The 11,937-nt window shown below is 41.2% G+C and overlaps 1 protein-coding gene across 1 annotated transcript in view; it reads left to right on the forward strand.

Moving 5' to 3' along the window:
* LOC101848048 overlaps positions 1–11,937 on the forward strand; it is a gene marked incomplete at both ends in the record, with an annotated part of 19,830 nt that overhangs the window by 7,073 nt on the left and 820 nt on the right. The window contains 5 exon segments of the mRNA XM_013083439.1: positions 4,110–4,301; positions 6,093–6,234; positions 7,630–7,765; positions 9,310–9,520; positions 11,167–11,327. Coding sequence (XP_012938893.1) covers positions 4,110–4,301; positions 6,093–6,234; positions 7,630–7,765; positions 9,310–9,520; positions 11,167–11,327 — 842 coding nt within the window.

The following is an 11,937-nucleotide window of genomic DNA, read 5'->3' on the forward strand; positions in this document are numbered from 1 at the left end:
ATATAATACACATAATTATGCTCTGTGTCTTTTTGGTATCATTGATTTTGCTACACGCTCAGTTACATACTTTGCCAAACGTTTCTGAATGCTTAATAATTATTGTCTCAACAACTAGAAGAATGATTTATGTAAGCATATTTGTAGATAAACACCCCAAAACAACTCTGCTCTTCAATAGCGTTTCAATCCCGTCGAAAACGATAGGAACGTCGAACCCTTCGTTTTAGCCGACTGTTCCCTGTCTCTATCCCCTCCACCCCACCTCCCCAATTCTTTCTCTTTCTTCCTCCCCTCTCTCTCTTTCTGTCTCTCCCTCTCTTTCTTACTTTCTTTCTCTCCCTCCCGTCCTTTTTTTCCTTCTCGATCAATCTCTCTCTCCTAGCTGTCTCGCTACCCCACCCCCTCCCCACCCCTTCTTGCCAGTCTCAATGACAACCTGTCTGAAGCAACACCATCCTGTGAAAAAAATAGCCTACCCTGCCACAGCCTATACCCAAATGAAAAATCAAAGACAGAAATAGTCTTAGGGGTTGAAGAATATTAGTTGTTCACTGATTCTCACGGAATTCTCACGGCAAAAACCGAGAATCCGAAACTACAAGACCAACTCGCTTTCATGGAATCAAACCAAAATGGAATATTGGAACATTGAATGTTATATTTAAAGATGGGATGAGGGCTTCTCGGGAACGTATGGTACTGAACGTTGGAAGCTGGTCAAGTAAGACTTGGACAGACTTGGGCTGAGTAGGAAAGGGGGGGGGGGGATCAGGATAAAGACTCCGGAGAGAACTTGTTTGTGGCAGTATTAGGCTTTATTAGGAGCGGTGAGAGCTGGTGATAATGAGCTGTATTGGTAATGTCAATAAAGAGTTGGGTTATCAACCTCTCTAGTTTAACTGAAAACTGCTTCGGGATAATTGGAAAGCGGAGAACAGGCAGAGAGTGTAATATTCCCTTCGACTCGAAAAATATTTGGCCCCGGCTTTGGTACCGTCAAACCTCGCCTTTCGGTGTCTTTTTCAAGTTGGCAAGTTAATACAAGCAAAAGAGTATGTGTGGTTAACCCTGCTATAAGTCTGTAAATGCTGAACAATTAACAAAGATGATAAAAATAGAATAGAAGCAACAGAAATTATGATTTTTAGGAGACCTTTCAAAAGTTCATGGAAGGATAGAAGTCTAATTAGAAAGTACTGGATGAAGCTCACGTGGGCCGCTCTCTAACAAGAAAAATAAAAAAAGAAGCGACGAAATGCCGTTTCAGGGTTATTTGACTCGAATCAAAGCTTTGAGTATCTTGCACTCACTGGAATAAATAGAAAGCCAACTAGTCAACAGTAGACCTATAGAAATATATTACATGAAAAACCATGAGCTGGTAACACAAGATATATAACATTAATATATGGGTTTTTTTTATAGCGTCTGGGAGGAGATATGAAGGGGGAACTATGATCGCCGATATCTGTTCCAGATCAAACACTTTATAATGATGAAGTTCATGGGTTTCTGCAGACGCTGACTTTCTGCAATGTTTCACAAAACACACGATTAAAAAAAAACCGCCGTTAAAGTTGGTTGTACTCTTGTTCTGCAATATCACAGGCTAGCGTGAAGTATATCATTCAATTTCATCTTTATTTTTAAAAACCCACACAACCTCGTAGATTAACATGTCCTGCTTTTGCATTCCCAAGTATTGTTTACTCTTCATCCAAACGCCTGAGATACTTGCAGCCTCGCTGTCCTCTCTAGTCCGCTTCAAGACACCACATGCCCAGTCTGCGAAATGTGTGAATCCTTATTTGACAGTCATAGAGGCAGACCTTTCAAAACCTTAGTGTAGATGTGTGAAAGTCTGTTGCGAGCTATGGGACGGCTTCTCCCTAAAGTTTCAGCTAACGTAGGGGACCCGCCACTTTTAAACTGGGGCAGGTTTTTAAATGAGTAATATTCAAAACTGTGCACTTTAACGTGATTCTAGTTAACCCTTGAGGACGGAATTTGACTCTATTTGGAACCAAATGAAGAACAACAAAGACAGAAAGATTGCGCGCGCACTCGACGACACCAAGAAGTGTTTTGACCTTTCATTTGCGTACTCTTGGAAGGATAAATGCGGTTATGATTTTCGGTTGGACATACATGTAATTGTTTCAGTTAATTTGATTCTAATTTTTAAATAAAGATAACGTCATAAAAGGTGTTTCCTTTAAAAAAAAAGATATGTATGAATAATGAAGTAATGCTTCTTTTTTTAAGATGTCAAAAATAACAACAAATAAACAAACAAACAAATTTTTTTTTGTTAATTGACCAGAAAAATAGGTCCTCGGTGAGTTGATCCTATGATTGTATTGTCCAGCGGAACGTTCACGACAGATCCCGAGCAAATTTCTTTTCCTTTTCACCCATTTGTTGGATCTGTCTTACTTTTCCTTCCCCTCAATTCACACCAACTTACCGATAAGCGTCTCATTTAGGTCAAGCTGAAACACAAGCATGTTAGGTTTTTTAAAAGTGAAATAACCCACTGAATAAACTGGAGGGACAGCTTTAATGAGTCGTGTCAATGCAGCACAGAGGAAAACTCAGCATGTTGGCGGGGAATCGTTTTTGGGACTCTCCTCAAGTAAAGTAGAATCCGTTTGGTTTTTGATAGAGGAGACAAATAGAGGAGACTGGTAATCCAAACTGCCTTCTTGGCAGCTCGTTGATGAACTGAAAGTGGAATGAAACGAAAAGTTTAAGACATAAAAAATTGAAATTTGTCAATGAAAGTGTGTCAGCTAACTTTTAAAGTGCGAGTTGAAGTATGAAGAATGACAAGGGTGTGATGAGCAAGCGGGTATTTTTCTGGATTCATTTTGAGGTTTTGTTTGCCTGTATCTTCAACCTGGATCACCTCTCTTGACACCGCCGTGTCCCTCTCGTTCCGAGACGTCTTCGGGTGCTTGTCACAGGGTATAACTTACAAATTGCTCGGCTTAACCTCTTACAGTTAATTGAAAGACAGAACGAAGAATGTTTTTGTGCAACAGCTTTGAAGAAAACTGAAATATAAAGAAAGGTGTCGCTCACTCGTTCCTACTCTTAAAAGTGCAACTTTTAAAGGTGACCTCTTAAAGAATCAATTAATGCTAGGCCCGGTTTAATCAAGAAATGAAGGAAGTATAAAAAAGAGCATCTGAAGTTTATCGTCCCGTATAAAATACTCTCAGCTCTGATTATGCATACACAAGTGTTTTACTTGCACGTCGCTTTCTTAGGTTCAATTACAACTTTGTCGATTTTGACAAGATAGGCTATACTTTTGTTTTAAAACTTTTTTTGAATTCTTGTAATAAACCGTTTTACATGTAACATGGGTACATTTCGAAACTGAATTTTAAAGAATCATTATGATACTTCATTTACTTCGCTAGCACGAACAATCGATATATTTTTACTTTGACAATAACGAATGTTCCACCAATATAATAATACAATAATAACCATACTGAGGGCGCATTACCTTACATTATCCAGAACTTGTAATATACCCCCCTGAGATACTCCGTTGAATGGTCTCTTCACTTATAGTCTAATCTAAAAACGAACAAGTCATAATCCTGTGTGGTTTTACGTTATTGTTGGGAATACATAGGACATGGAGAGACCTGAAACACCTGGAGGTGTCATTCCTGAAACTGAGGTTGACGTTTAAATATCCCTCCCATCCGTCACTGTCGCGAGCTGCCGTTGTACATTCTGCTATACCCAGACCGGTCCATGTTTTTATGTTGTCAATCCGTGTTACTCATTAGCCTGCTCTGGCTCTCCTACTCCACATCCTTCCTTCAAGCTCCTCTTTAACAATGGTATGGTGTCCTTTTAAGTTAGCAAATAAAGTATTTCCCCCTTTTTTTTCCTTCAGCAGGGTTTGTCTTGTGTGGAGGATGAAGAAACATGAGCTTCAATTTTCAATGCCGTACCCCACGAAAAGAACTGTGAATGTTAAAACACACCTCACCTCTCTTTTAACAAGTTTAAGTAAGAGTTTTACGGGACTTGCAACATAATTAGCTTATATAAGTGCTGTTATCTCTCTTCTTGACTTGCAGCCACGCCCTGTATGAGCGACTACTTGATAAACAAGATCCCCGAAAACCGTTCGGTGTGGTCCGGGGAGATACAGATGGTCATGGAATGTTCCCGTGGCTACGACCTGCCGCTCAACGCTCCGCCAGAGGGCGTCTTCCGCTGTAGCCCAGATCGGTTGCCATGGAAACCGAGCTTCATCCCAGACTGTAACAGTTGAGAAGATGATTTAATATAGTTTTAATATGACGTCATCCTAACCGTTTTTCAATTAATTAATTAATCTATTAATTAATAATAATAATAATAATAATAATAATATATAACATTTATAGAGCGCATTTCCAAAAAAAGTAGCTCAATGCGCTTTACATTGGAATACCCATTTTTCAAAAACCTTTCTTACTACTTCCTTTCTTCTCACGCAATATACATTAATGCACACACACACACACACATACACACACACACACACACACACACACACACACACACACACACACACACACACACACACACAGAGACTATTTTCATCCAGACATAGGAAAAGAACAAATATAATGAAAGCTAACGTTAAAAGCTTATGAAGGATAGGCCTGTAGGAACAGAAAATGTTTAAGATGTCTTTTGAAGCTATCAAGTGTTCTTATTTGTCTTAGTTTCATGGGTAATCTGTTCCACATAAATGGACCAAGATATGAGAAAGATCTCTCTCCATATGATTTGTATGATTTTACAGGTGTCACAAGTAGGGTGTTATCGTTCGATGATCTTAGGTTTCTCCCTGGTTTATATATACTGATAAGTTCTTGCAGATAAAAAGGAGCAGTTTTATTTACACATTTGAAACACATGACGCAGATTTTAAATATTATTCGTTCTTTTACAGGGAGCCAATGCAGTTCTTTTAATAATTAATTATTTAAACCTTGTTTTCTGTTGGGTTGTTGTTGGTTTTTCTTTGGGGGGTGCCAGGAAGTTTTCCCCTAGAATCTACTTAATTAGAGACTCAGTCATACGCCATTTTGAAAAGTGACATATGACAATGACAGAGTCTTACACCTAGCAGTCGAATCTTGTACTTTCATTGTTCCTCAGATTCCGATACCATACCACACTCATCCCACTCCTCCCCCCCCCCCTTGTTATCAAGTTTTATATATATATATATATATATATATATATATATATATATATATATATATATATATATATATATATCTCCCTCTGTCTGTCTGTCTGTCTGTCTGTCTGTCTGTCTGTCTGTCTGTCTGTCTGCTTGTCTGTCTATATCTATCTATCTCTCTATCTCTCTATTTCTCTATCTCTCTATCTCTCTATCTCTCTATCTTTCTATCTTTCTATCTATCTATCTATCTATCTGTCTATCTATCTATCTATCTATCTATCTATCTATCTATCTATCTATCTATCTATCTGTCTAGCTGAACGTCTATTTATTATGCCTATGCACACACACATGCACACACAAAAAACACATTCACATACATCCACATGTACTAGTTCTAACTCACTTATATGCTCATACAAAGACATTTTCTTTTTTATGTGTACCAAATGGCTATCACTATAAAACAAAGCTTATGAAAATCAAGAAAAGCCAGGGGGGGGGGGGTGTCTCCCGGCCTAGAGGTTAAGGTGTTCGCCTTTCTTTCAAAGGTCCCGGATTCAAATCCGGGTAGCGACGGAACAATTTTCTTCTCTAAAAATTGTCTCCTTTAACCTCCTTTCCTGCTCTCTTACAATGTTCATTCGTCTGCTTTCGTCTCCACTTTCTGCCCCACAATCAACCCCCTCCTCCAGAAAATAAAAATTAAAGAACCCCAAACTAACAAACAAAAAACACCAAAAAACAACAACAAGAAACAAACCAACTAAAACAAGAAAAAATAACAACAACAAACAAACCAAAGACACAAAAACCCACGAAGCTTCCCATACGATATTGGGTTATTTTCTTCAATTTCTTATTCTATTTTCCACAGAGGAGCACGTTCCACGTTTTCTTAACCTTGTCCTCGGCCTTCCAATGAGCGTAGATCGGTGTGAGAAGGTGGTGTCAGGGAGGCGCTCCGCTCCGGTCTCCACAAACCTCGGATTCTTGAGCAATGCTGACGACATCAGCAGGTGACTTTATTTATCCATCTTATTGTACCTCTAGGGCGTCGAGGGGAGAAAGAGCTTCCTGTCTCTAGCAAGTTTGATGGCCTGGCAGGGTGGGATATTGAATGCTCTCAGAGTATCCTTCACACCCTGGATCCAGGACTTAACCACCTGATTGTTTGCCTTCGGATATAGTGAAAAACAGGTGTTGTTCCCACCATTTCTCTGATCTTGTTGTTCCTGACCATGTCCTGTCTGGTTTTGTTGACCGCTCTCCTTAGACATCTCATCTCGCAGGTTAACTTACGTTCCAGACTTTTGGTCAGGGTCCATGTCTGGCACTGGTAGGTCAAGATGGGGACGACATCAGCAGGTGAAGCAGGGGCAAAGTGAGACAACTCCGTGTCATTGTTTTTGTAAATGGCTCACGACACGGTGGAATCAAGCGCTCGTCCTTTTTGGGTAAACGTCGGTGGTCTGTCAAGTGGGTTAGACTCTCGGACTCGCAACCGTAAGATCGTGGGTTTGAGCCCCGTCAGGGGCCCTACGTTTTGTCCCTGGGAAAAGCACTTTACCCGAATTTTCCTCACTTCACCCATGTGGAAACGGCCAATTTTGTCAGTTTGTAAGCGTTAGAGCGCTTAATCAGCTGCTTGGACTGTATGCTTCCCAAGAAGCTGAGAATGTTTCTGGGTGTTCTGTGGTCTGCTGGGATAAATATTATTAAGTAAAACGCATAGACCTTGCTGCAAAGCGGGGATCTGCGCTATACAAATGCTATTTATTCTTATTACCTGTATTTATTATTATTATCAAACTTAAAAACAAACCTCAGTCAGACATGAACTCTGGCAAAACTGAAAAACACACACACACGCGCACACACACACACACACACACACACACACACACACACACACACACACACATACATAATCAGCAAGGGGTTGGGGATGATGGGTGGTTTGAGGGTGTTATGGTGTGGTTTGATTCTGAGGTCCTATCAAACACCTAATATCCCTTTATCTCTTCTCCTGAACTTTTTTTTCTTTGTAGTATGTTATTCCTTACTTCCCTCGTTCTTTTTCATCCTCTGTTACTGTTAAGCGACGAGGGTAGGTGCAGTTTTCTATGGTAGGCAAGCTCCGCAGCTGTTTCAATTGGGATATTATACTTTCTAGGGGTTTTCTTGACTCCCTCATTCCATCTTTTTTCGTGGTCACCCTCTTCCTTTATGGCCTGACATTCGAAACAGGTGGCCAAACCATTCTATTCTCTGTCTTTCTAAGAAATGCACACAGCCGCTCTTACTTCTTCATTTCTCTGCCTGTCTGTTCTAGTGATGTTTAGGTTTTTGTGGAGACATTTTCATCTCGCATTCAATGATTTTCTCTTTCACCAACGACATCCTGTCCTCAGCCTATGTGACGACAGTGGCGTCCTCGGGGGTTCCTGCCTAGTGAGGAACGTCACTGGATTCTGCAGCGGTCCCCCCAGACGGGCAAGTCAGGACACGGACTTCTGGGCGCAAGAACTGGGTCTCGGGTCGAGCTTTGTGAGTAATCGGACCTGTTCTAGAGCTGCCACTTGTCCGAGACAATCACCTGTACAAAGGACCAATTCGCACCCCCATTCCTTGCCTTTAAAAAATTAACACTGTCCAAAGTGTCCACCTGTCTAAGACATTCATTTTCCTCCTCGGTAGCGGGTGGCTATCTTGGATAGTTTTTATTGAAAGTGCTTATGTAGCTTGTACTTTGCCTTCAGTCGTGCAGAATGAGCATAGTGGTAAAAGCAACAGTGTTGTCGTTGTATGAACTCATGCAACCGTAACGGGATCGGATCTGGTTTTCAGAAAAAAGAAAGAAAATTTTCATCGTCGTCCCCACCCACAGCTGGGTAAGTGTTGCTTACGAGTAATAAACTCAGAAGAGAGAAAAATTGTTGCTAGAACAATCATTCCACTTAAATCCCAATTGTGAGAATTTTCGATGTTTACACCTTCCCAAAGCTCTATCAAATATGTGCCTTTCAACATCACTGTAATGCAGTTTAATGTTACGGTCAATCTGACAATCTTCTTGCTTTTCCTGATTCCTGATAGGAACTACACAACAATATCTAGTTTTCTTTGTCTTTGGGGAAAAGAGTACAAATGTGGACTTACGTGGATTACTAACGGCACCGACGATATAATATCGCTCTGGGGAAACTTTGAGGAGGTTCATAACTTTTCTTAATATAGTGATATCTAAACATACAGTCTTTGAACATTTCACTGGAAGCATTGAAGGTGAAAGAGGCAGGGGAAGACAAAGAACAACTTACAATATAAAAAAATATAACAGTTAGATGGTGGAGGAAGACCAGGATAACATACGATTTTTGGAGCTTCTGAGCAGACAAATGAGTTGCAAACTATTATAGTCAACGATGGTTGGTTCAGATCTGGCCCTTGATGATGATTATGACGATGATATCAATATTATTTTTAGTGTTTTTCACGTCAAGAATGATTTGCTTTATAGAAAAAATTTGCGTCTTTAAACACCTATTGGTGCCATTTGGCAAAGTAGATTCCCTTTTTTACTGGTCTAACGATCATTGAAGTGTCTAAGGAGTGTGTGAGGTTAGTCCTACTCTTTCAGCGTTTGGTGTTTGAGTCTTATCAATAAACATAACCGTCTGCCAAATTAAAAGAGCAATGAACAGGAATGTTCCAAAAATAGCTGACTGTAGCTAAGTATAGTATATAGCTAACAATGTTGTAATCTAAAAGTGGCACTCATGTGGTATTGTGGTATACTTCTGCTAATTGTTTTGGTCATCATCTTTTTTTTTTATCGTGATCAACAATGACACCAAAAATGACAAGAATAACAACAACAAACTAACAACAACATAACAACAACAACAACAACAGCAACAACGACAACGACAACAACAACAACGACAACGACAAAAACAACGACGACGCCCAAAACAACAACAACGACGTTGATGACAACCACAACAACAACGACAACAACAACAACAACAACAACAACAACAACAACAACAACAACAACTACAACAAGAGTGTTTCCCGTCTTTCTTCAGTTACTGATAGTTCTCCGGACAGCCTACAACACGAGAGTATCCCTCCACAAGTACATGACAGCCAAAGACAAAGTTGCGAAAGCCCTTCGCGCCAAAGTGGGCCAACAAGGTGGACAGACATCAGACAATATCGAGTCCCTGCTCAAAGCTGAATGCCCGAAGGGGTCCCTGGGTGTAGAGAGAACCGAATCCGACAAAAAGATTGTCTGTCGTGAGTTCAGTGTTGACGTCTATTTCTTCATTCCTTCGATGTCCTCAGGGTCGGTTGTCTGGTGGTTAGGCTACCGCACTCGCGATCGTAAGGTTACGAGTTCGGGGTTCGAGCTGCAGGCTCAACGTTGTGTCCTTGCGAAAGGCACTTTACACGAATTTTCTCACTTCAGTTAGGTGGGAATGGATACCTGGCTATAGACAGCAAAGAGATCTTGTCAGTACGGAATATTAGTGTTTTATCGCCCATGAAATGGCAGCTTGCACTGTATGCCTCCCAGGAAGTTGGGATTGTTTCAGAATGCTATCAAGTCTGCTGAGGTAAAATGTAGACTGTAAAGCGCACAGAGCTTGTTGTTGCACGGGAATTTGCGCTATATAATTTCTAACTAATATAATATGCTCCCTTTAACTTACCTGCCTGAAAATACTGGGAGACGTCATCTCTTTCTCATAGGTTAGATAGATAAAAGATAGCATTTGTATAGCACAAATACCGGCTCAACTGCAAGCTCTATGCGCTTCACAATCTATACTATTACCCCAGCAGACCTGAGAGCATTCTGAAACAAACTCAACTTCCTGGGAAGCACACAGCGCAAGCAGCCATTTATAGGCGCTAAAACACTAACATACTGACAAGATCTTTCGCTGTCTATGGCCGGATACCCATTTCCACCTGGGTGAAGTGAGGAAAACTAGTGTAAAGTGCCTTTCCCAAGGACACAACGTCGGACCCGCAGCTCGAACCCCCGAACCCGAAACCTAACTAGGCCACCGACGCCACATTGGTTGACACGTAATGACCCGTCATTTTTTGCTATCGCTAACTTCTCTCGTGCATTTTGTCATATAACCTAACAGGCTACGAAGACACAGACGGAACTGGTAGATTCACACAACATTCCATAATGTAATCTACATCGGCTGCAGGCTGTTCGGGACGAAGAAATCGTGTCTGTCTCACTGACGATGAAACCTAAGGGCCCATGGAGGTCTCCGATTGCGAGAAAGCTAACTCTTCATGACACGGCATAAGTCTAACACCCTTTTCAAACCTGTATGGTAATTTTAGAGGACAATCCTCAAAATCTAACTTCCTTCTCCAATGTGACGAAGCATAGTAGGGGGGGGGGGGGGGGGGGAAGGAACCTTGAAAACTCTCGAAAACCGTCGAAGTTCAAAAACTGCTTAAGGGGACCTATAAGGGCCGTCCACCCAATAGTACAGCATGGTGATACCAAAGTTGGCCTAACTGACCTAACCGACCTGATTAATCTAGCAGCTCATACACTTGTTCTGCATCTTAGTAATAAAAGAAAAAGGGCACAACTGTCAATGTGGGGGGGGGGGGGGTGGAGAGGAACAAAGAAAAATATTGATGGAGGGATGGATGGCGTTGGGACTACGGTTGGTTGGGGGTGGGTAGGTAGGTAGGATTCATTGTGTGTGACCATGGCTAAGAAATTATTTCGATTTGTACTTGACCCACGTTAAAAGTTGTAAAACGCATAGTGCATGTTCTAGAGCGTTCGTATGCGTTGTATAAATGCACTTTAACATTCTCTAGAGCGTTGGTACGCGCGGTGTACATGCATTTTAAAAATTGCTCATAATTATTCTTTCTCGTCCTGCTCCCATCACCAGGTGGCTGCTCCCTAGGCCACCGACTAGACCCCAGACTCAAGCAGTGCGTGCCGTGTCCGGGCGGTCTCTACCAGGACGAGCCGCTGAGTGAGAACTGCAAAGTCTGCCCCGCCCTCTTTGGCATGCTGAACGAGACACTGTGGGCGGAGATCAAGATCAAGGTGCTTAATAATGATGCAGTGGTGTCCTCTTAAACCGAACAATGTTTGTCCGAAAACAAAGGCAAACCGAAAGAAAATAGAATGCCCGAAGCTTTTTTTTTCCACCGTTTGAGAATTCTCTGGCGAAACCGAAGAAAATCCGGCAGATTTCGGTTTAGACGTACTCCACTGTATGGCAAAAGTGGGAAGACATGGAACAACATCAAAAGGCTAGCCCAGGATAGGGAAAGGTGGAAAGTGTTTGTTCGTGGACTATACCTGACCCACGGTTAGAAAAGCAATGACAATGATAATGGTGGCTGTATACGACGCTTATTTACCCCTCTACCCCGATTAAAGAACACAGGCGCTGTGCCCGTTTATAAATGCAGATAGCAACACGTACATAGATCAAAGACAATGCTTTGTGTTCTGACTAAAAAGCCAACGTATCATTATCGTCGGGCAAGCTGCTCACATGTACTATGTCCAAAATTGTGATTTAAAAAAACATGCAGTTTCTTAACCCGTAGTATCAGTAGAATGTGCTCAATAAATGTATTGCCAAAATTCTAATTATGTTGAAATCAGCAAGAAAAGATAATGTTATTATAGATATATCATTAAGGAA

The sequence above is a fragment of the Aplysia californica genome, unplaced genomic scaffold, assembly GCF_000002075.1.
Source record: "Aplysia californica isolate F4 #8 unplaced genomic scaffold, AplCal3.0 scaffold00232, whole genome shotgun sequence".
NCBI classification, from domain to species: domain Eukaryota; kingdom Metazoa; phylum Mollusca; class Gastropoda; order Aplysiida; family Aplysiidae; genus Aplysia; species Aplysia californica.